The sequence below is a fragment of the Vipera ursinii genome (genome assembly GCF_947247035.1).
Source record: "Vipera ursinii genome assembly, chromosome: 1".
Taxonomy (NCBI): domain Eukaryota; kingdom Metazoa; phylum Chordata; class Lepidosauria; order Squamata; family Viperidae; genus Vipera; species Vipera ursinii.
In genome coordinates, this window is record NC_139512.1 from 354748056 (window position 1) to 354773544 (window position 25489).

General features: G+C 43.6%; 1 protein-coding gene across 8 annotated transcripts in view; it reads left to right on the top strand.

Annotated features, from left to right (window-relative positions):
- The first annotated feature begins 1425 nt into the window (after positions 1-1425).
- TRIM37 (tripartite motif containing 37) overlaps positions 1426-25489 on the top strand; it is a 63946-nt gene continuing 39882 nt past the window's right edge. For 4 of the 8 annotated variants that reach the window (XR_014494460.1, XM_083379688.1, XM_083379689.1 and 1 more), the window contains exons 1-12: positions 1806-1845; positions 5551-5595; positions 5912-6013; positions 7175-7215; positions 8492-8608; positions 12374-12461; positions 13943-14065; positions 16037-16160; positions 18760-18827; positions 20813-20937; positions 23597-23647; positions 24041-24122. Coding sequence is in view for 7 of the 8 variants with exons in the window: in XM_083379688.1 (XP_083235814.1) it covers positions 1825-1845; positions 5551-5595; positions 5912-6013; positions 7175-7215; positions 8492-8608; positions 12374-12461; positions 13943-14065; positions 16037-16160; positions 18760-18827; positions 20813-20937; positions 23597-23647; positions 24041-24122 (987 nt within the window). In the remaining variant the exon portion in view is untranslated. Of the gene's footprint in view, positions 1502-1640; positions 1846-5550; positions 5596-5911; positions 6014-7174; positions 7216-8491; positions 8609-12373; positions 12462-13942; positions 14066-16036; positions 16161-18759; positions 18828-20812; positions 20938-23596; positions 23648-24040; positions 24123-25489 lie in introns of those variants that run through there. The other 4 variants (XM_083379690.1, XM_083379692.1, XM_083379694.1 and 1 more) reach the window with 2 other exon arrangements.

Here is a 25489-nt window from a genome sequence, read left to right on the forward strand (position 1 = left end):
TACATGCGCGCATGCGCAGAACAGGGTTTGACTGAAGAGTGGAGCCAAGGCGAGATATGCACCTACCCTGCATATTTGAATTGATTGGTTGAACTTTTTTAGTCCCACTTTTTTTTTTGGACTGCACATGGCAGAGGACTGGGAGCCGCAGGAGATGGCTGAAAGAGCCGCATGCCTTAACCATGAGCCAGCCATGTGCGGCAGCAGCCAAAAAAGCTCATACAATCCTTGGTTTTATAAACATAGGCACAGACTCAAAATCACGTATTAGTACTGCTTTATAAAAAATTACATTACATTACATCTTTACATAAGCTGTTTAGCTGTTAAATCATTAAACCTTGATAGGATGGAAACTAATCAAGGAGAGAAGCAACCTGGAATTAAGGAGAAACTTCCTAACAATGAGGACAATTAACTAGTGGAACAGCTTGTCTCTAAAATTTGTTGGTGCTTCATCACTGGAAGTTTTTAAGAAAAGACCAGACAGACACCTGTCTGAAATAGTATGGGGTCTCCTGTCTGAGCAGGGTTTGAACTACTAACTAGAATATCTCCAAGGTCCCTTTCCAGCTCTGTTCTGATTGACTGAAATGGTATAGGGTCTCCTGCTTGAGCAGGGGGTTGGACTAGAAGACCTCTTAAGGTCTCTTCCAGCTGTTCTGATTGATCGAAATGGTTCGAGCAAGGGGTTGGACTAGAAGATCTCCAAGGTCCCAGCTCTATTCTGATCGATTGATTGATTGAGATTGGACCACCACCTGTCTGAAATTGTATAGGATCTCCTGCTTGAGGGGGGGTTGGAATAGAAGACACCCCCCCAAGGTCCCTTCCAGCTGTATTCTGATTGATTGAAATGGTATAAGGGCAGGGGTCTGCAACCTAGACAACTTTTAGACTTGTGGACTTCAGCTCCCAGAATTCCTCAGCCTGGCACGCTGGCTGAGGAATTCTGGGAGCTGAAGTCCACAGGTCTTAAAAGTTCTCAAGGTTTGCAGACCCCTGGTATAGGGTCTCCTGCTCGAGCAGGGGGTTGGACTAGAAGACCTCTAAGGTCCCTTCCAGCTCTATCCTGATTGATAATTGTCCAGTTTGGAAAGCACTGTTGCAGAGCAGGGCTCTTCAAACTTGGCCCTTTTATGACTTGTGGACTTCAACTCCCAGAATTCCTCAGCCAGCCTGCCTGGCTGAGGAATTCTGGGAATTGAAGTCCACAAGTCATAAAAGGGCCAAGTTTGAAGAGCCCTGTTGCAGAGTAACACAACCCGTTGCAACCTGTTCCCGCTCACCTGTTCTCGAAACTATTCCCCCCCCCCCCGAGAGTTAACGCATGCGCAACATTGCTCCCTTCTCCTCCGACAAATCCGGAGGGAAACGAAGCGCTCCGGCAAATCCGAACGGGCGCTCGGTTCAGCGCAGGCGCACCGGGTCGCTCTACCGCGCGGCCGACTTAATGCGGCACCTTCGGTTCTCGGTTGGCGAGCGTGACTGCGCAGGCGCAGTAAGGCGGCAGAGGGGCTTCTTTCCCCCTCCCTCCTCCTGCTCCCCTCCCACGTCCCCACAGCTGCAAGGCGCGAGCCGGCGGGGCCGTTGATGACTCGGTTTCCCTGTTTGTCCTCACGGGAAGGGGGAGAAATGGCCTTGACTGGGGCGGGGGAGTCTGCGGGATGAGAAGCCTTTGAGAACTGGGAGGGGGGAGGGATAAAAAGCTCGACCCCCTCTCTTTTTTTTTCTCCCCCCCCGGTGTCTTCAGACGCTGATCGTTTCTCCTCAGGAGAGGAAACTGAGGAGAAGGAGCGACCCCGAAGGAGGCGGTTTCCAGTCATGGACGAGCAAAGTGTTGAGGTAAATAACCGTCCTAAGCCTTCATAATTGCGATGATGATGATGATGGTAATAATAATAACAGTAACAATGATGATAATGATAATAATAATATAGTGTTGAGGTAAACAGCCTTCATAATTGCGACAATAATAACAATAATAATAATGTAACAATATTTATTTATTTATTTTTATTTTTATTCCATTTATATCCCGCCCTTCTTCGAAGACTCAGGGCGGCTTGAGGTAAACAGCCTTCATAAGCCTTCATAATTGCAATAATGATAATAGCAGTAATAATGTTGAGGTAAACAGCCTTCATAAGCCTTTATAACTGCGACAATAATAATAATAATAATAATAATAATAATAATAATAATAATAATAAATAGTAGTAGTAGTAGTAACAACAATAACAATAATGTAACAATATTGAGGTAAACAGCCTTCATAATTGCAACAACAACAACAATAATAACAATATTGTAACAATAGTGTTGAGGTAAACAGCCTTCATAAGCCTTCATAATTGCAATAATAATGATAAAGAGTAATAATAATGTAACAGCCTTCATAAGTCTTCATAATTGCAACAATAACAATAGTGTTGAGGTAAACAGCCTTCATAAGCTTTCATAATTGCAACAACAATAATATTGTAACAATAGTGTTGAGGTAAACAGCCTTTATAAGCCTTCATAATTGCAACAACAATAATATTGTAACAATAGTGTTGAAGTAAACAGCCTTCATAAGCCTTTATAATTGCAATAATAACTAACAATAATATAATAATGATAATTATTGATGATGATGATGATGGCGGAATGGGGAGGTGCTTCTCCTGTCAGACCGCCCCTCCCCCAGAGGTGCGGGATGGATATGTGGCTGCCCTACCCCCCAAAATGGAGACTCCGGGAGGACCTTTTTTGCCCCACCTCCTCTGCCCCCCGCAGATAGAAAGGACTCCAAATGAGATTTTTTTGGGGGGGTGTCATGCGTGTGTGGTTACTGGTAGTCCTCGACTTACAGCAGTTCATTTAGGGACTCTTTAAAGTTACAACGGCACTGAAAAAAGTGACTCAGGGCCGTTTTTCCCAGTTACGACCTTTGAAGCATGCCCATGATCATGGGATTAAAAATCAGATGCTTGGTGACTGGTTCATACTTAAGACCGCTGTTGTGGCCCAAGGACACGCGGTGCCCCTTTGTGACCTTCTGACTAGCAAAGTCAATGGGTTAGCCAGATTCACTGAAAGGCCAGGTTACTAATGTATCAACTGCAGTAATTCACTTAATAACTGGACCGGGATGCCCTGTGTACGGTCACTCATGCGCTCGTGACCTCTCGCCTGGACTACTGCAATGCTCTTTACATGGGGCTTCCCTTGAAGACCACTCGGAGGCTCCAACTGGTACAAAATGCAGCCGCGAGAGTTGTCTTGGGAGTTTCCCGGTACTCCCATGTTACACCTTTGCTCTGCGAGCTGCATTGGTTACCAGTTGTCTTCCGGGTGAGGTTCAAGGTTTTGGTTATGATCTTCAAGTCCTTACATGGCATGGGTCCGGGATACCTCGAGGACCACCTGCTGCCGGCGTCAACTCCCCTCCGCCCTGTGCATGCCCACAGAGAGGGTCTCCTCAGGGTGCCTCCGGTCAGGGAATGTCGACTAGTGGCCCCCAGGGGGAGGGCCTTCTCTGTGGGTGCTCCGGCACTATGGAATCAACTGCCGGTTGAGCTCCGGATGGCATCGGACCTCCGCTCCTTCCGCCGCGGGCTGAAGACCCACTTCTTTGAACTAGCTGGTCTGGCCTGATGGGGAGGGGTTTTTTTTAACGGGTTTTTTACTATTTTATTGTCATTGTATTTTAATTGGGCATTGGTTTAATCTCTTTTTAATTTTTGTACTGTTATTTATTTATATATGCCCTGTTAACCGCCCTGAGTCCTTTGGGAGAAGGGCGGTATAGAAATTGAATAAACCTTGAATAAACCTAACTATAGCAAGAAAAGTTGTGAAATGGGGCAAAACTCATTTAGCAAATGTCTCACTCAACAACAAAAAAGTTGGGCTCAATTGTAGTTGTAAGTCGAGGACAACCTGTATTTATTTGACATAGGTTAAACGTGATGTGTCCTTTCTGTTGTGGGTGGGAATCTAGTATAGTAATCCTTGACTTTTGACCACATTTGAGCCCAGAATTTCCATTGCTAAGCAGGGTGGTTGGTATGAGTGAGTTTGGCCCCATTTTGCTGCCTTTCTTGCCACAGTTGTTAAGTGAATCATCGCAGGTGTTAATCACACGGTTGTTAAGTGAGTTGGGCTTCCCCATTGAGTTTTTGTTAGAAGGTCACAAAAGGGGATTGGATGACTGGGATGCCGCAGCCATCATAAATATGAACCAGCTGACAGGTGTCTGAATTTTAATCACATGATCATGGAGAGGCTGCAAGTCGTAAGTGTGGAAACTGGTCAAAAGTGACTTTTTTCAGTGCTGTAACTTTGAACGGTTGCTATTCCTCCTTTGAGAGATGGCAGGATGTTCCTTTTTTGCTCAACCAAGGTAGCTATTAGCTATTAGAAAGATATTAAATCACATCAGTTTTTGGTCTGACAGAGACTCAAGGAGAAAAGAAAAGAAAAAAAAAGGATTAATATGGCTCTTGTTCAATTCTGGAAAAGTCTGTGGAGATTCTCCGTCATCCAGGTCGTAGTTCTCCCAAATATGCTTTTTCAGGAGGCAACTGGACTTTCTGGTTTTTGCCTGAAGACGTTTCGCTTCTCCTCCAAGAAGTTTCTTCAGCTCTGGCTGGATGGTAGGGAGTGGAAGGATTTTTATACTCCTTGCAGCCAGCTGGTCATTTGCATTCTTTTAGAGAGTTGTTGAGGCCACTGGGGGATTTGTCTGTCTTGGAGGGACCTGACATCATCCATCTCCAGTCTACAACACAGTCCTTTCTGCAGTCCTAAGAAGGCTCCACAGATGACCCTGAGGACACAGACAAACCTCCCAGACAAACAAAGTCAATGGGGAGGGCCAGGTTTGCTTAACTGCAACACAATTTACTTAACTCCATTGATTTGTTTAACAACTATTTGTTTAACAACAACCTGGCTGAGACACCTATTGGCCACTTGTGAGGCCCTTGCACACTGGTTGTAAATGCTAAGCACCCAAATTTTGATTACCTGACTGTATAATGACCATAACAGTACCAGTTGTTCAGTGTTGTCATAACTTTGAATGGTCATTGAATGGTTTTTAAACAAGGACTACTACTACTACTACCTTGAGCTCTGAAAGGCAAAGTAAGATATGAATTTAATGTGTAAACATATAAAACTGAAAAATTTGGATTATGCCGTATTTCACAGAACTAAGAGAAAGCAAGAATAAAATATGATTTGTTTCCATAGCTTTCTAAATCTTACTTGAAGCAAAAAGGTACTGTGTATAAAAAATACATTCTGTTGGAATGTGCATTGTATGAATCATATGCATTTCAGCCCATCTTAGAAACATACCAGGGGGTTGTGTACATATCCTCTTCCTGCTTATAGTAGTGAGGTTTGTATTCTGCAAGATTATAGAGCAGGTGTGTCCAACCTGTGGCCTATGGTCCACATGCACCATTACCACTAGTAATGCAAGCCCATAAGATTGTAAGCCTTTTAACATTATTATGTGATTTATATACAATAATTATATTATATATTTTATAGGCGACCCAACACAATTCCACTCATTGCAGCCAGGCAAGCCAAAAGGTCGGACACCATATTCTAGAGTGTCTTCTAAACAATTAGATGCATACTTATTTTTTGCTCTTTTGTTACAGTGTTAGCAAGATACTGAAATGTATATGTAGATGTAGCAAACCTTTTTTTTATTATTTAAACAATGACATTTAGAAATAATTTCATGTTGGTTCCTCTCCAAACACTGTTGTATAATATCCCAGAGCAATATGGTTGAGCCTAGGTTTAAGTAAAATGTGAGTTGATATGAATAAGATAATGTGGGTACAATTTACAGATAAAGCTGACACATTTGTCTTGATTGTGTTTCTTTTCTTTCTTGCAGAGTATTGCTGAAGTATTTAGATGTTTCATTTGTATGGAAAAATTGCGTGATGCACGCTTGTGTCCACATTGCTCCAAGCTATGTTGTTTCAGTTGTATTCGGGTAAGTAATATTCACAAATATGGAGCCAAGTTACTCATGTGGAGACAGTAACTAACTAGATTTTGGATGTGTAAATGTTTTTGAAAATATTTCAAAGCAGATGTAAGTGTACAGAGATTCTAATTTATTGGCACACTAGGAAAAAGAGTTTTAACTTTTTGTTCTGGTGCCTGCTTTCCATTTACTAGTAGCCATGCCCAAATAAAATACTGGAATAATTTATACTATTTCCCTAAAAGGAAAGCAGTTCTGAATTTAAACTGATATTCTTCCAAAAGTAAAAATAAATCTGACTTGTTTTCATCTTCTCTTTCAATATAAAAAGTAAATTCCAAAACTAAATTTTGAAAAAAGGTAACTTTCTTTTCAGGTGTATATAATAATTCCAACATTTTAAATGAAAAAAAAGTTGAAATTCCTGGGATTATCCTTAGATTGTATGTTGCTGTTAAACTTAAGTACCCAGAAATCATCTTAGAATGATTTTACACATGTAATTTTCTGAACAAAATAATTAAATAGGATTGAACCAATATTTAGGATTAATACATTGATAACATACAAAAAAGTGCCATGACCAATTTTCTTGATTAATTGTTAGCTCTATGTGTGACTACAGATCATGATTTCATATCTCACCTTAGCCATGAAAGCTGGCTGGATGACCTTGGGTCAGTCCCTCTTTCTCAACTAACCTACCTCACAGGGTTGTTATGGGGAAAATAGGAGGAAGGTGTATTGGATATATTTGCTGCCTTGAGTTATTTGTAAAAATAATAAAGGAGGAATACTAATAAATAAATCTGGGCTAACATATAGACTGGCTTTGCAGAACATTTTAGATTAAACTGGGATTGGCTAGCTTATACTTTAGCATGTTCTGGGAATTCAGCCGTTGTCTTAGCATGTTGTATGATCCAGGCTATTCAACAAGGTATAATTTCGTATTGGGAGTCATTTTCTGAGTGCAACAGTATTCAGATACAACAAATAGGGATGTTTATGCTCTGAGATGGTAGCATTTATGTGTTGTGTGAATTCCATTCAAGAATAATTTGCTGATGCTGAAGAAATATGTCCAAACGTATTATAGGATTTTCGTTTTTCTAATGTTTCTGGAACTTCCTGGTGTTTTATAACATGCCTTTTTTTGTTTGACAGCGTTGGCTGACGGAACAAAGAGCTCAGTGCCCACATTGTCGGTAAGCTTTGAATTGAAGCTCTTTGGACTGTTGTGGTCACAGTTTAAATTTGGCACATTTATTTTATTTATTTCATTTTAATTCCATTTATATCCCGCCCTTCTCCGAAGACTCAGGGCGGCTTACAAGCTTAGCAGTAGCCTTCATTCTATGTATATGCCTGCTTATTAGGGCTTTCACACACACCCCCAAGCGGCATTATTACAAAGTCAGCTTAATTGCACCCAACAATCTGGGTCCTCATTTTACCTGCCTCGGAAGGATGGAAGGCTGAGTCAACCTTGAGCCTGGTGGGATGCGAACCTGCACTAATTGCAGGCAGCTGGTGTTACTTAAGGAGGCATTAGCCCACTGCTCCACCAAGGCTCAATCAATCAATCAATCAACATGATGGAATGTTACCTCTCTCGACCTTCAGTAATTAATGAAAGTTTAAACAAGGTATAATTTTAAGAATTCCCCACAATTGTCACTCAGTGAGGATAAAAGAACAGTTTTCAAAAGTTCTGGGAAAGAGTCAGCTCCTTTGATGTCACTTAGAACAACTCTCCCTAGGTCAGAGTATAGATAACCTGGTTCCCTCTATCCAGGGGTTCCTAAACTTTTCGTCACCACACCTCCTTTTACTGTGATCTTAATGCACACTTATCTAAAAATCCAATCCTCAAAATGAACACAAGTGGATGGTGAAAACAGTACAATGAAGCGAAAGATAGACACTGTACCTAAAGGTTTTCTGTGCCTCACCTGATCTGCATCTCCCCACAGTTTCAAGTTCCAGGATTCTCCTCCCACGAGCATCATGACCAATGCAAAGAATTGGTCTCGGTGTAAATCTCAAACTTACGAATGCTATATCTTCTTTAAAATTTTCAAGTTCTGGCTATATGCAAGCATTTATTCCCTCCCTCCCTCCCTCCCCCCAAAATAATTTGTTATTCCTAGTTTCAAAAATTACTGTTAGGCAAGATTTCCCTCCTTGAACTGATATGAAATTACTTACTGTAAGTAAGTACTTAATTGGCTTCCTCTGAACGTGGAAAAAATTACAAGGAACATTTCAAGTTAGGGCTCCTGAATTGCAGCTTACTGATGAACGCCCCCAACTTCTGATACGTTCAGTGTTTTTATTAAGTGCTTCAGAGGCGGAGCGATTGGATAAAGATGCGTTTGCATAAACTCCTGTTTTCAGTTCTGTAATAATGAATATTATCCTATCCTAATTTTTTTTTCCTTCTTAAAAAGCAGGATTTTTACCCAGAACTTTTACTTGCAGAGCTCCACTTCAGTTGCGAGAACTTGTCAATTGCCGTTGGGCGGAGGAGGTGACCCAGCAACTGGACACGCTCCAATTATGTAATCTGAGCAAGCATGAAGAGAATGAAAAAGACAAGTATGTAGATTTAAATGGCCCCCTGACGGAAGGGTTTGTAATGTGTTGCCCCTAAATTCGGTCGTAATTTAGAAATTTTAAAAACGGATGGGATTTTTCTCCCGTAAATAGCTATATAAGGAGTGGATTTACAGTTATGTGAGATGTTGAAGTGGAACATGGATATTTTCTGTGAACCCAAAGGTGCTTTTTCATGAGGCCACTGGACCTTCTTGTTTTTCTTTGCAGACGTTTTGCTTCTCATCCAAGAAGCTGCTGCAGCTTGGGATGGTGGGGAACTGAGGAGTGAAACGTCTTCAAAGAAACAAGAAAGTCCAGTGGCCTCTTGAAAAAGCACCTTTGGATGACCAAGAATCTCTATAGATATTTACCATGACTGGAGGCTAAAAAAACATATAGGGAACGGTTGATGGAATTGGGTATGTGTAGTTTAATGAAGAGAAGGGTGAGGGGTGACATGATAGTGTTCCAGTATCTCAGGGGCTGCCACAAAGAAGAGGGAGTCAAGCTATTCTCCAAAGCGCCCGAAGGCAGGACAAGAAGCAACGGATGGAAACTAGTCAAGGAGAGAAGCAACCTAGAACTAAGGAGAAACTTCCTGACAGTTCGAACAATTAACCAGTGGAACAACCTGCCTCCAGAAGTGGTGAATGCTCCAACACTGGAAGTTTTTAAGAAGAGACTGGACAGCCATTTGCCTGAAATGGTATAGGGTTTCCTGCCTGTGCAGGGGGTTGGACTAGATGACCTCCAAGGTCCCTTCCAACTACTACTACTACTACTACTACTACTTCTTCTTCTTCTTCTTCTTCTTCTTCTTCTTCTTCTTCTTATTATTATTATTATTATTATTATTATTATTATTATTATTATTATTAAGTTTGTTTTCTGTAATGGATTGAGGGTGGTATTGGTGTGCCAATCATTCTTCCACTTGCTCTAGTTCAGGGGTGTCAGAGTTTTTGGGTGCAGTCCTGGGGAAGGTAGGCTTGTCTTAATTTACAGACCCACAGAACAGCAAAAAGATAAGCTAAGTAAAAACACTGACACCGCCTCCTGTTTCAATGAACAATGTTCTCCGTCCACTACATGACTTTGACTTAGGACTGTAATTGAACCCACAATTTTGATTGTAAATCATGATGATTGTAAACGTGATTACTATGTGACCAGACCTAATTTTAGTTTCTGGCAAAAATTGTTCTGGTTTGTAATCAAGTAACTGTGGGCTGCTGCAAATGGTTGAGTTAGGGTTGCCAAGCAACGCAGGCCAGTTGCCAAACATCCAAAATGTAGTCATCTAACTGCGAGGGAGGGCAGATGTTGGAACTTCGACTCTGGGTGGTAACATTTTCCGGGTTGGTTTATCGCAACTTTGAACGGTTGCTAAGTAACCAGTCTTAAGTCAAGGACTACTTGTATAGCAAAAGAACTTCCACAGTTTTGTATTCCTACAATGGAAGTAGGTATCCTTCACTGGTGCATACCAAACAGACCCACAGTTTGAAAGGCTCACTGAATGAATGTGTTTTAGGAGGAAATGATCACACACCAAGCATCTTTCTGCCAAAGGAGGCTTGAGCTGAGGTTAAACGTAGGATTTTGTTGTTGTTAGTTGCGAAGTCGTGTCCGACCCATCGCGACCCCACGGACAACATTCCTCCAGGCCTTCCTGTCCTCTACCATCTTCTGGAGTCCATTTAAGCTCACGCCTCCTGATTCAGTGACTCCATCCAGCCACCTCATTCTCTGTCGTCCCCTTCTTCTCTTGCCCTCAACCTTTCCCAGTATTAGGCTCTTCTCCAGTGAGTCCTTCCTTCTCATTAGGTGGCCAAAGGATTTGAGTTTCAGCTTCAGGATCTGGCCTTCTAAAGAGCAGTCAGGGTTGATCTCCTCTAGGACTGACCGGTTTGATCACCTGGCGGTCCAAGGGACTCGCAGGAGTCTTCTCCAGCACCATAGAATAGAATAGAATAGAATAGAATAGAATAGAATAGAATAGAATAGAATAGAATAGAATAGAATATCCAATAGAATGGAATAGAATAGAATAGAATATAGAATAGAATAGAATAGAATAGAATAGAATAGAATAGAATAGAATAGAATAGAATAGAATAGAATAGAATAGAATAGAATAGTTGTTAGCTGCGAAGTTGTGTCTGACCCATTGCAACCCCGTGGACAATGTTCCTCCAGGCCTTCCTGTCCTCTACCAACTTCTGGAGTCCATTTAAGCTCACGCCTCCTGCTTCAGTGACTCCATCCAGCCACCTCCTTCTCTCTCGTCCCCTTCTTCTCTTGCCCTCAACCTTTCCCAGCATGAGGCTCTTCTCCAGTGAGTCCTTCCTTCTTCCCATTAGGTGGCCATAGGATTTATAATTCTTAATTAAGGATGATGTAGAAAACCTGGTAGCTGTCCTCTAAGGAGCACTTGTTGGAAAAGTAAGCAAATCTCTGTGCTCCTGGTATTACGAACACGTGCTCCCACAGGATAGCATTTGAGTACAGTTTGTATTCCAAAGTGCAGTCAGCCAAGTTGTAACGAAGAAGAGCATCGGGAATATAAACGGAGAAGCCGACTTCTTCCGTTCAAGCAAGCTGGGGGTTGGAGGTTCTCCAAGCATCCCATTCGTGCTTGTCCTAAGCCAACCTGGTCGTTTGCCTAGAATACAAGAAAGCATTTGATGAAAGGAGAGAAAATAAAAGGCCTTTTCTTTGGAGGACAAAAAGCCCCTTGGGATGATTTCATAGATAGTCACTCAATATCTGTGGAGAAGCTGAGGTAATTTGCAGTCCGTTTGAGATGTAGCCTAAACTTTGTAGCTGGAACTGTTCAGTTTCTCCGTGTATAACTAACACGTAGTATCTTGATAATGGGAAGACTTGAGTTAAGAGCTTGTGAAAAAGCAGGTGGGGGCCACGGGCACTTCTCTCTTTTTATAATTTTTTTTTTGTATTAATTTTTTTTCTTAATGTAAAACACTTGCATTTTTATTAAACATTTTCTGAAGATAAAATATAAATGAAAATGAAGACAATGGGGAAAAAGTAAGGGGAAAGGGGGAAAAGGAATAAGAGTTGGGGAAAGGAGTAGAGGAGAAGGAGACTTTATTAGAAAGAATTTATTGTCTCTGGCAGAGAAGCACTCAGTGTACTTGAAATACAAGAGGGGAAAAAAATAGCAACTAAATTGCTGACTCGTAATTTCCCCAACAGTGTGTGACTTTACACCAGACATGTCAAACACAAGGCCCGGGGGCCAGATCTGGCCCGCGAAGTGTTTTCATGTGGCCCGTGAAGCCATCCTGGAAAGAGTGAGGGAACGGCCCCCACTGCCTTGGCCCTGGCCCAGAGACCCTCCTCCTGCCAGAGACCCCCAGATCTGTCCCACTTCTGCCCAGGCCCCCATAGGCCCCCTTGATGCCAATGATGTAGAGCTGGCCACGCCCACCCAGTAGGCCATACGCACTCCAGCTGCACCCACCCAGTAGGCAGCGCCCACCCTGGCCATACCCTCCCGGCCCCCTGAGGGCAACCACAATGCTGATGTGGCCCTCAATAAAATTGAGTTTGACACCCCTGCTTTACACTGTTTCCCGTTTCTATCAGCATTTCAGCAGTAGTTTATTGTGGCTGATGTCAAGTAAAAATAAGCTCCTTAATGGCACTTCCCACATTGTTAAAATGATGGAGGAAAACAACTCATAAGACCGCTTGTCCTGTCTGTCCGTTAAGTGCAATTTTTTTCCTTTCTTTTTAAAGGTGCGAAAATCATCACGAAAAGCTTAGTGTATTTTGCTGGACGTGTAAGAAGTGTATCTGCCACCAGTGTGCGCTTTGGGGTGGAATGGTGAGTAAAGCTTCAAAGAGTTATCTGCTCAATGCTTATTCTATAGAAACAGAATTATCGCCCTCGGGTTACTGAAAAGTTGGGATTGCAGGTATAGTTTGTGCGCTAGCATTGCAGGAGGTAAGTCTTTTGTAACTTAATATGAAATTACAGGTAATCCTTGACTTAACGATCACAATTGGGACCAGAATTTCCATAGCTAGGCAAGGCAGTTGTTAAGTGAGTTGTACCCAATTTTATGACCTTTTTGCCACAGTTAAGTGAATCACTATGGTTAAGAGAATTACTCAGTTGTTAAACAAATCTGGCTTCACCCAATGACTTTGCTTGTTGGAAACCAGCTGGGAAAGTGGCAGATAACGATCACGTCAGCCCAGGATGCTGCAACTGTTGTGTGTGTGTGTGTGTGTGTATGTGTGTGTGTTACACACACACACACACATAAAATTCTCAAGTATAATATGCATGTAATAAAATGTATTAGCCTGCAAGAAGGATATAAAGTTCTATTTTATTTAAGGATGGGTTACAATCAGAAAATCTTACTCCCCCTATTTAACACCTAGTGACACCAACCTTTGGCAGGGATTTCTTAAATGACTCCTATTCTGTTCTACTGTGCTGATATGTAATGTATGATACAGCTATTTAAAATTGATTAATGAAGATCAGCTTTGACAAGAAAAGCATGTCATGTACCTTTTACTATTTAAACCTTGAATTAAGTATTTATAAGGTGTTTCTGAGTAGTTCATTTAGCCTTTTCCCCAGAAATATTAACTTCAGACATATACAATAGTTCTTTAATGAGACAGCAAGAGACTCATCTCATCCCAGACATTCTTCTTTTGAACTATTACCATCTGGCAGATAGTACAGGAGAATAAAAGCAAAGGTAAACAGGCTGAAAAATAGTTTTTATCCCAGAGCTGTAACCATATTAAATACCACAGTATAGTGCAACATTGAAGTGCAATATTAGGGGCAGTGCAGTGGTGCAATGGTGAATAGAATGTGGAGGAGGTGTGTGTATATAATGTACTTATTTGTGGTTTTTACTTGTGTGTAGCGTGCACTGTGGACAGCACTTAATTTTGTTGTGAGTTACACAGTGACGCTAAATATATTCTGTTCTAAGCTAGGCAGTTTTACTTCAATTATGTATTCACTTAGAACTGAATAGATTTTTTGTAAGAAATGTGACTGCAAGAAAAACCAGATTCAGCAGGTTGAAAAGGGCTTTCTTCCAATAATGATCTTTGGGATTCATTTGGGCAGGGGTCTTCCCACTTGGCCCTTTGATGACTTGTGGACTTCAACTCCCAGAATTCCTCAGCCAGGCACGCGTGCCTGGCTGAGGAATTCTGGGAGTTGAAGTCCACAAGTCATCAAAGGGCCAAGTGGGAAGACCCCTGCGCTTGGTTGCAATGTTTTGAACTGGTATAATGAAGCTACCGTACTTATTCGTCTCTTTCTAACAGCATGGCGGGCATACTTTTAAGCCCTTAGCGGAAATATATGAGCAGCATGTCACAAAAGTGAATGAGGAGGTGGCAAAGCTTCGCCGGAGACTCATGGAGTTGATAAGTTTGGTGCAAGAAGTGGTAAGAACAACCCTCCCAATTTTCTTAATGTGCAGTTCTGACGCTCTCAATGCTTTGCTGCAGGGATTATTGTTTGAAGCTGGCAGGTGCTTTCTAACCTCGGACGAGGTGAAAGAAACAATTGCTTTCCAGGTTGAACCCTAATAAAGCAGATTCTCAGCTTTCACTAAGAAGAGATGCGAGTCTCTCTCTCTCCAGCTTAGCACCTTCAGCCCTTGCAAAAAGCAGCACAGATAAACCACCACTCAGCCCAACATCTCCATTTTTAAGCGAGGCAGTGAGTCGTGCCTCGTTTTACGTTTTGGCCATGGTGGTTAAGCGAATCACTGTAGTTATTATGAAGTGCAGTCATCAAGCGAATCTGACTTCTCCTATTGACCTTGCTTGCCAGAAGCTCCCATAAATAGATGCTGGTTGCCAAGCACTGAAGTTTGATCACGTGACTCTAGGGATGCTGCAACAGTCATAAGTTTGAGAACTGATTATAAGTCGCTTTTTTCCAGTGCTGTTGTAACTTTGAACCGTCATTAAATGGCTGTTAAGTCGAGGGCTGCTTTTATTCTAGAGAAGAGACTTCCTAGTTCAGTGGTAGGCAACCTTGGCTCTTTTATGACTCGGGGACTTCAATTCCCAGAATCCCTGAGCCAGCCTGGCTCAGGAATTCTGGGAGTTGAAGTCCACGAGTCATAAAAGAGCCAAGGTTCCCCACCCCTGTATGTTTTCAAGGTAGGAATGTTTTTAATGCTGCTCCTTAAAAAAAATGAGCAAAGTGTCATCAATTTAACACCTCCTAACTCCAGGTTACTTATTATATATGTGTTGCAGCAACCAGACAGTGGTTGAGAGACTGTGAATAATAAAACTGTCACACCTGTTTCTCTGGGTTTAGAAGGGGAATTAGAGTTACGCATAAGAATCGTGAGGTATAATCCAAGGCAGACATGTCAAACACAAGGCCCGGGGGCCAGATCCAGCCCGCGAAGTGGTTTCATGTGGCCCGCGAAGCCATCCTGGAAACAGTGAGGGAATGGCCCCCACTGCCTTGGCCCTGGCCCAGAGACCCTCCTTCCGCCAGAGACCCTCAGATCTGTCCCACTCCTGCCCAGGCCCCCATAGGCACCCTTCATGCGAACGATGTAGAGCTGGCCACGCCCACCCAGTAGGCCATACGCACTCTAGCCACGCCCACCCAGTAGGCCATGCCCACCCTGGCCACACCCACCCAGCCCCCTGAGGGCAACCGCAATGCTGATGAGGCCCTCCATGAAATTGAGTTTGACACCACTGATCCAAGGTGATTAATCTCCTGATATATCATAGAGGGGGGAGTAAAAGATCCTAGTGATATAGGCAGATGTTTTATATTGCAAGGTTTAAGTTTTGGGTTCTCTTCCTTCCTCTGTGAGCTTCTCTCTTTCCAAATAAAAAGTGTTACCTGAGGCAGAATTATCATTTAGCTGCTCAGAAATTGTTCCAGCCTATACTTTTCAGTTTGATGTTGTGGTTAAGGCAGCAGGCTAGAAACCGGGAGAATATGAGTTCTAGTCCTGCCTTAGGCACGAAGCTAGCGAGGTGACCCTGGGTCGGTCACTTTTGCCTGGCCCCCAAAAGGAGGCAATGGCAAACCCACTTCTGAAAAATCTTGCCAAGGAAATTGCAGGGACTTCCCCAGACAGTCTCTGAGGATCAGACATGTTTGAATGGAAGGGAAAAAAAATACTTCGTGTTTCTTCCATTCAAACAAAGCGGTTATGTAGGTACGTGGAAGTAGCCAGAAGTAGATGCAAAGCCACTGTTGAAGTTAACATGTGGCTGTTTTAATGATTTTGAAGGTGGTGCTCCGTATGCTTTCCCGCATGTTCAGTTCACTTATGTTGAAGGATTTGCACAACCTAGAATGTTGTACCCGTGTAAAGAAGCAAAAGCTGTCCAGGCAGTTGTAAATTGATGCCATGTGTGTGTTTTTTTCAGGAAAGGAATGTTGAAGCAGTCCGCAGTGCGAAAGATGAACGTGTTCGGGAAATCCGGAACGCCGTGGAGATGATGATTGCTAGGTTAGATACCCAGCTGAAGAACAAACTCATCACACTAATGGGTAGGTTTGCCTTTTGGGGGCTTACATTTTAGGACAGGAATTGAACTTAGCGCGACAGATATTGAGGGCTGTGAGCCAGTGGTTTGTGAAGTTTAATTGAACAATATAGGCAGTCCTCACTTAGCATCACTCGTTCAGTGATCAAACATATGACAGTACTGAAGTGGTACTTACGATGGTCCATTGCAGCATCCCCACAGTCATAACGATTGCAGTCAGGGCACTTGGTACCTGGCTCATGATTATGATGTCATAGTATCACGTGGTTGCCATTTTCCATTTTCTTTGCCAGCTTTGTACAGGCAAAATCAAGGGGGAAGCCACAAATGGTGACCATATAAGGTTGTCGCTTAACAACCCACAGTGATTTGCTTAACTGGAATTTCCAATGGGATTGTGTGATGTTGGGTTTTACAGCCGTGTTGCTTAGGAATGGAAATTCCGATTGCCATCTTTAATTAAGGACTCTGTTTAGATGTGTTTGAGAAAAGGAATGGACCTCCCGTTCTGTCTCCAACATTATATTTTTATTTATGTATTTATTTATTTATGTCTCCGATGCCTCTGACAAGGCCTTAACAAGGTGCTTGTCTCCTCCATCTTCCAACAGTAGGAGAAATAGATTATTTTGTAAGAAGGCTGAGTTGCTTATTAGTCAAACGATGGCTCAGCCTTGAACTGAGCAGAAATTCTCTTGGCATAGGATATTAAGCTATAACTAGATTTTTATTGTAATTGGGCTTCAATATTTAATTCTTTCTTCAGTTTTGTATGCTGTATTTTTATTGTATTTATTGCCCTGTACACCGCCCTGAGTCCTTCGGGAGAAGGGCGGTATAGAAATTAAATTATTATTATTATTATTATTATTATTATTATTATTATTATTATTATTATTATTATTATTATTATTATTATTATTATTATTATTAAAATGGAAATAATTAGACATCGAAAGCAGAATATATAATTGATGCAAAAAAGCCTGTTCTATTTTCCAGTAGAAAATAGCTCTGCCCTGTCTTGCATGTGACAGTCTTTTAGATATTCCGAGGTTGTTCTCATATCCTCTTAACACTTTCTTTTGCAAGCCAGGGAGCCTTTCCTGCCCCTTTAAATTTGTGTATTTTGTTGACTTTATTTATTCAGTTCCTCTGGCCACAAAACAAATGTTCCTCATTGGAGTTGTATTCCTGACTCATCATCATCCAGAGAGCTTTAGAAAGGACAAAAAGAGACTCCAGGACTCACTGGAGTTTCTTTGTGTCCTTTCTAATGTGTACTAGTAAAGGTAAAGGTAAAGGTCCCCCTGCACATGCGTGCTAGTCGTTTCCAACTCTAGGGGCTCATCTCCGTTTCAAAGCCGAAGAGCCAGCGCTTGTCCGAGGACGTCTCCGTGGTCATGTGGCCGGCATGACTAGACGCCAAAGGCGCATGGAACACTGTTACCTTCCCACCGTAGTGGTCCCTATTTTTCTACTTGCATTTTTACGTGCTTTCGAACTGCTAGGTTGGCAGAAGCTGGGGCGAGTAACAGGCGAGTAACAGCTACGCGGCACTTGGGATTCGACCCGCCAAACTGCCGACCTTCTGATCGACAAGCTCAGCGTCCTAACCCACTGAACCACCGCGTCCCTTTTATGTGTACTAGTACTAGATATAATCCGTCGATAATATTTTTACATGGCTTTCGTGTTTTTAATTCAACACTGCCTAGAGAGGCTCTCTGAGTGAAATGGGGTGTGTGTGTGTGTGTGTGTGTGTCTCTCTCTAATTTGATGTATAAATAAATGAAGTGAGACCTAACTAGAACAGATCATAATGAAACCATTAGCTGCAATCACCTGAATGCAAGTGCGTCTGTTCACACAGCTCCAGCTTGCACTGGCTTCTTAGTGCTCCATCCCACTGCGTACACATGATCAGCCAGTGGTCCTTTTTGTCACAAGAGGTTTTTTTTTATGTTGTGCGAGCTGCCTAGAATTTGCGATTATGATTGAAGCAGCTTTTAACTTTGATTAAATAAAATACTTCTGGACTCATCTGATGTGCACTGCTGCCAAGCCATGTCTCTCCAACCACGGCCGTATGCTTTGGGGTTTTCCTAGGCAGATGGCAGATGTTAAACTTGTTATAGTTAAACATTACTACCTTTAACCTGCGAGTCCCTTGGACTGCGAGGCGATCAAACCGGTCAGTCCTACAGGAGATCAACCCTGACTGCTCTTTAGAAGGCCAGATCCTGAAGCTAAAACTCAAATCCTTTGGCCACCTAATGAGAAGGAAGGACTCACTGGAGAAGAGCCTCATGCTGGGAAAGGTTGAGGGCAAGAGAAGAAGGGGACGACAGAGAATGAGGTGGCTGGATGGAGTCACTGAAGCAGTAGGCGTGAGCTTAAATGGACTCCAGAAGATGGTAGAGGACAGGAAGGCCTGGAGGAACGTTGTCCATGGGGTCGCGATGGGTTGGACACAACTTCGCAGCTAACAACAACAACCTTTAACCTGGCCCTGTGTCAAAGCCTTTTTGTTTGAGTGCACAGTGCTGGGATAGCGTCATTTTGTTTACATTTTGGGGTTTTTTTTGTCGGCTGTGTAGGTCAGAAGACATCCCTGACGCAAGAAACGGAACTTCTGGAGTCTTTGCTACAAGAAGTAGAACATCAGGTAATGGAAGCTATTTTTGTGGACACTCCATCTCTGGAAAATGATTTTAAGATCCGATAACCAGACATGACTTATAGGTTTAAAATAACAAACTATGCCTCTTTGATTTAATGGCAGTACAGATAGTCCTCAACTTACAACCACAGTGGATCCTGACATTTCCGTTGTTAAGCCAGACGGTTATTAAGTGAATTGTGTCCCATTTTACAACCTGTTTTGCCACAGGTGTCAAGCAAATCATTGCAGTTAAGTGAATCAAGAGGTGGTTCAGTGAATCTGTCCTCCCCCATCGACTTCGCTTGTCGGATCCCGGGTGGGAAGGTTACAGGTGGTGATCACATGACACTGAGACTGCAACTGTCATAAATACATACCAGTTGTCAAGTGCCCAAATTTTGATCGCGTGACCCTGGGGATGTTAAAACAATCGTAAGTGTAGAAACCAGTCCCAAGTTGCTTTTTCAGTGCCGTTGTAACGGCCACTAAGCAAATGGTTGCCAATAAAGGAGAATATTTGTCGCTCAGTGTTGAAGTGAGGGGTCCTTGATGCTCTCTCCTGGTTGTTTTCTTGCAGATGTTTCATTACCCAAACTAGGTAACATCAGTGCTAGTTAACCTAGTTTGGGTAACGAAATGTCTGCAAGAAAACATCCAAGCTCAGAGAGCATTGAAGACCCCTCAGACACATGGTTGTAAGTCGAGGGCTACCGTATAAAGTAGTGATGGTGAACCTTTTAGAGACCGAGTGCCCAAACCGCAACCCAAAACCCACTTACTTATCGCAAAGTGCCAGGGTCGCATCAGCATTGTGGTGCCCTCGGGGGGCAGAGAGGCACCTCTGAGTGCCACCTCTGGCACGCAAAAACCGGGGGTGCAAAAATCGGCCAACGTGCTGTAAGGTGCAAAAACGGCCGCCACCGCACCGCGGGGTGCAGATACAAGACGCTGCACCACACAAGAATGGGGCAGGGCTAGTATCACGCAGGCACTAGCCCCGCCCCATTTGCAGCACATGCGTGCTCGCGGCCCCTCGCGCGCATGCACGCATGTAAAATGCTTCCCTCTCCCTTTTCTTCCGGTCCACCAATCGACAGTGGTTGGTGACCTCTCCTCTACCACCTCTACTTGAGCTTGTTAGTCGGCCGCATCGCCTCCTTTGTGCTGGGTGGGGCTCCTGCTCTGGGCGGCGGTGGCGACCTGATGGACCTGCTGCTTCCGGCAGTGGCGCGGGTGCCAACAGGGAGGGCTCTGAGTGCCGCCTCTGGCACACGTGCCATAGCTTCACCACCATTGGTATAAAGTAAAGAGAGTCTTGCCTGGGTAAGAGCAAAGCCCCCTCTATCCTAGCATAGAATTCATTGTGATTTTACGTGCTTTGTATTTTAACACGAATGAAGGCAGGTATACATGTCACCACATTACAAAAAAGATGTTGAGACTTTGGAAAAAAGGGCAAAGAAGAGCAACTAAGATAATAAAAGGCCCAGAGAGTAAAACAGACAAAGAACAGTTGCAGGAATTCGGTATGGCCAGTCTAGAGAAAAGAAGGACTGGGGGGGGGAACGACACGATAGCATTCCAGCATTTGAGGGGCTGCCCCAAAGAAGGGGGAGTCAAGCTATTTTCCAAAGCACCAGAGGGCAGGACAAGAAGCAAGGGATGGAAACTCATCAAGGAGAGAAGCAACCTGGAATTAAGGAGAAGCTTCCTAAAAGAACAATTAACTAGTGGAACAGCTTGCCACCAGAAGTTGTAGGTGCTTCATCACTGAAGGTTTTGAAGAAGAGACTAGACAGCCCCTTGTCTGAAATGACACAGGTTCTCCTGCTTGAGCAGGGGGCTGGACTAGAAGACCTCCAAGGTCCCTTCCAGCTCTGCTCTGATTGATTGAAGATAATGTTGCAGGATCCAATCTGGGTTGGTTTGTATTTTTAAGGTGGGTGTTTGACTAAGGCCTCTTTCGTCCTCCATTTCTTTCTTTACAGCTGCGGTTATGCAGTAAAAGTGAACTAATCTCCAAAAGCTCCGAGATTTTAATGCTGTTCCAACAAGTGCACCGGAAGCCCATGGCGTCTTTTGTCACCACACCTGTCCCTCCAGACTTCACGAGGTAACAGCTGCATTCAGCTATTTTAGGTAAAGGTAAAGGTTCCCCCGAACGCGCGTGCTAGTCGTTTCCGACTCTAGTGGCCGGTGCTCATCTCCGTTTCAAAGCCGAAGAGCCAGCGCTTGTCCGAGGACGTCTCCGTGGTCATGTGGCCGGCATGACTAGACGCCAAAGGCGCACGCAACGCTGTTACCTTCCCACCGTAGTGGTCCCTATTTTTCTACTTGCATTTTTACATGCTTTCGAACTGCTAGGTTGGCAGAAGCTGGGACGAGTAACAGGCGCTCACTCTGTTACGCGGCACTCAGGATTCGACCTGCCAAACTGCCGACCTTCTGATCGACAAGCTCAGCGTCCTAACCCACTGAGCCACCGCGTCCCTTTTATTCACTGGGGTTGGAAGTGCACACATCTTAAAGGTGCCTAGGTTGAGAAACAAGCGATCTAGCTTAAAGAACCAATTTGATCCATTCAGCTATTTAGGATGGATCAAATTGGTTCTTTAAGCTAGATCGCTTGTTTCTCAACCTAGGCACCTTTAAGATGTGTGCACTTCCAACCCCAGTTCTTTTTTCTTTACACTGAAAATTAATTGCATCTTAAGAGTTAAGAGTTGAAAAATCATTTTTAAATTAGCCATAATAAGCTTGTGTGAATGAGGCAGAGGGGGAGATACACGATATTGCCTACCTCCTGTTTACAACACAGTCCTTTCGTCAGTTCCAAGAAGTTTCCCCACCCGTAGTACTTAGGGTAGATACTATGATAACAGATTAACGGAGTTGAAAGGGACCTTGGGGGTCTTGTAGCCCAACCCCCTGCTCAGGCAGGAAACCCTATACCATTTCAGACAAGTGGCTGTTCAGTCTCTCCTTGAAAACCTCCAGTGTTGGAGCACCCACAACTTCTGGAGGCAGGTTGTTCCACTGGTTAATTGTTCTCTATCTCTCCATGATTAGTTTCCATCCGTTGCTTCTTCTCCTGCCTTACCAGGTGCTTTGGAGAATAGGTGGACCCCCCTCTTTGTGGCAGCCCCTCAAATATTGGAACACTGCTATCGTGTCATCCCTAGGTATTCCTTACCAGGAAGATTCCTATATTTTGAAATTAAGGCAGACTTTGAGACAATAGGACAGTGGTGGCAAGCCTATGGCACGTGTGCCAGAGGCGGCACTCAGAGCCCTCTTTCTGGGCACGTGTGCTATGCCCCGGAGATGGCAGACGTCCTGCTTCAACCAGCTGCCTGAGGTCCCACGTGGCCGGATGCATCCCGGCACGGCTGGTTTCCCTTCCCCCCCCCTCTGTCCTTTTCCTCCTGGCCTCGCATGCTCTCCTTTTCCTGGGCACAACCCACTGCATCGCCTCCTAAGCTGTCGTCCAGCTCAGAGGTAGCTTCTCTGAACTGTTGGTGGGCTGCGGAGCCCCAGAATGCGCCGGTCGAGGAGCCGGCAGGCTGTGGCTGCTGACGGACACCGTCGTCCCCCATTCGCTTGCTGGCCTCTGTGTGCGGGGGCCAATGGTGTCAGGCAGCAGCTGCCCCGGCCCCTGCCTCGCCTTGCCACGTGGCAATGGCACCCCCGCCCTGCCTCGCCTTGCCTTGCCCCGCAGGACGAGCCTCCTGCCCACCACCCCACCCACCAGAGACCCCCTGGATCTTCCCCAACCCTGCCCGCCCCCCTGCCCCCCACAGGCATCCCTCCCCACGAGCAACATCGAGGTGACCACGCTCACTTTGGCCACACCCACCCAGTCTGCCATGACCACCACAGCCACGACCACCCAGTGGGCCATGGCCCACCTGGCACCCGGTGATAAATAAGTGGGTTTTGGGTTGCAGTTTGGGCACTGGGTCTCTAAAAGGTTCGCCACCACTGCAATTGGATATTTCAGAAGCAGGTGCACTATCCACCAAGTTTAGAGGGCAGAATTAAAATCCTCTTTAATTACAAACTATCGGGATCACTCTAATGCAGCGGTTCTGCACTGCCTACTGGACGATCCAGTTGGTCTAGTGCAGGGGTGTCAAACTGCCGGCCGGCGGGTTGGATGCGTCATGGCGAAACCGGGCCCAGCCCATTGCTGGCAATGGGGAAAAAAGTTGTGATGTGTCGTGACACGTCATGTGACTTGCGAGTTTGACACCCCTGCTCTAGTGGTTGAGGCACCAGGCTAGAAAACGGGGTTATGAGTTCTAGTTCCACCTTAGCCATGAAAGCCAACTGGGTGGCCGTGGGCCAGTCACTGTCTCTCTTAGCCCAACTCACTTCACAGGGTTATTGTGGGAAAAATAAGAGGAGAAAAGTGTTGCCGCTTTGTGTGATTTGTAAAAACAATCCGGTGGGTAGAAATAAATAAATAAGGTCTCCAGACTTTGGTGTCATTGCTAGGACAGCTAGAAGCTTTTAGATCTGATTATTACCCAGGTGTACGTAATATGTTATTGCATGAATACCACAGGTTTGTGTTGGAGGTTGTGGGATGGATTTTTTTTAAAAATGTGTTTTGTTTATATGGCCATATATTTTAATAAACTATCACCATCCCTTTTTAAAATCCTGCGAGGGAACTTTGAAACTTCCTGCAGTTTAATAAATAAATGTGAAGAGGCTTTTTTAAAAAAAAAATGTTACAAGGATCTTATGCTTTTTCTTTTTCTCTGCAGTGAGTTAGTACCTGCTTATGATTCAACTACCTTTGTCCTGGAGAATTTTAGGTAAGAACATTACCTAATTCTATTTAATTTGTTTAGAGGGAGGGTCTGCAATGACTGCCCCAGGGTTCCAGGGAAAAGATGCATCTGCTGAAAAGCATGACACCCGTATACTCTGGGAAGCCCCTGTTTGAAGTAAAAATCCAAAGCATAACATGTTAAGAGCCGTGGTGGTGCAGTGGTTAGAATGCAGTATTACAGTCTAATTCTGCCGGTTGCCAGCAGTTTGATTCTGACCAGCTCAAGCTTGACTTAGCCTTCCGTCATTTCGAAGTCAGTAAAATGAGGACCCATATTGTTGGGGGCCGTAGGCCGACTGCTTAGAAAGGGCTTAGTCTTGATTCAAGGGCTGCTGTTCCGTGTGCTAAATTCTACTTCTTTCAACTTTCTTAATAGCACTTTACGTCAGCGAGCAGATCCAGTTTACAGCCCACCACTTCAGATTTCTGGGCTTTGCTGGAGGCTAAAAGTGTACCCGGTAAGTTTTAACTGATGTTTGTTTATTTAATTTAATTTTAGTTTTTCATCATATTTAGGAACCAGCTGTCTCCCTCGCAGAGGGACTCCGGACAGTGTACAGATCAATTAAAAACGTTAAAGCAGCATATTAAATATAAACTTTAAATTTTAAAAGAGACAAGCAATGTTAAGAATTAATTATGTGGTATTAAGAGATACATGAATTTGTTTGTTACAATTTCTGATACATTTCAGTGCGCTAGTCCTATGACAAATGCTGGTATATTGTTCAGCTTGCTGGGATTCAGGACTTTAGAACGCAGATATTTGAATCTAATATTTTGATGAATGCAGACCACACATGGAGCCCCAACATAAATATTAAACATATTGTTCCTAAAACATATAAGGAATGGTTGCTGGAACTGGGTCTGTCTAGTTTAATGAAGAGAAGGATGAGGGGGGACATGATAGCAGTGTTCCAGTATCTCAGGGGCTGCCCCAAAGAAGAGGGAGTCAAGCTATTCTCCAAAGCCCCTGAAGGCAGGTCAAGAAGCAACGGATGTAAACTAACCAAAGAGAGAAGCAACCTGGAACTAAGGAAAAATTTCCTGACAGTGAGGACAATTTAACCAGTGGAACAACCTGCCTCCAGAAGCTGTGAATGCTCCAACACTGGAAGTTTTTAAGAAGAGACCGGACAGCCATTTGTCTGAAATGGTATAGGGTTTCCTTCCTGAGCAGGGGGTTGGACTAGATGACCTCCAAGGTCTCTTCCAACTTATTATTGTTGTTGTTTTGTTGTTATTATTGTTATTATATTTTAGTTTGAAACAGAGATGACCACCGCCCACTGTAATCAGCAACAACTAGCAGAGTAAAATCCGCAGGGACTCCTCCTTATTTTAGTATAGATAGGCCAAAAACCCCATTGATAATATGCTGCGTAGTATGATTTGTTCCCCTAAAAAAAACCTGATTAACCCAAGTAATGTTCATTGACTTATTAAAAATCCAGCCCATTATTTTTTAAATGAGTCATGTCAGAGTTGCTACTTAATATGCTTTATTTATCACAATTCCTTCTTTCGGGAAAGCCTGCACATATTTTTATGCTTAAGCCTTTTTCCCTGTTTAAACCAATTGTTTGAAAATGTAGCGAAACTAGATACAAAATAAAACAATCACTTGCACTGACAGCTTGTTTGACTTTCGTACAAGACGTCCTATTCATTCGTTGTTTATCATATCTGAACCTTTGAGGTCAGAAGGTCTGTAGCTTTGTGTTGCATTCTGCTTACTAAGTGAACATCAAGCTTATTCTGCTGACTGAGAAACAGCGGACTTTGTGATTCATTATGGGGGACTTTTTGTTAGGTGCTCAAG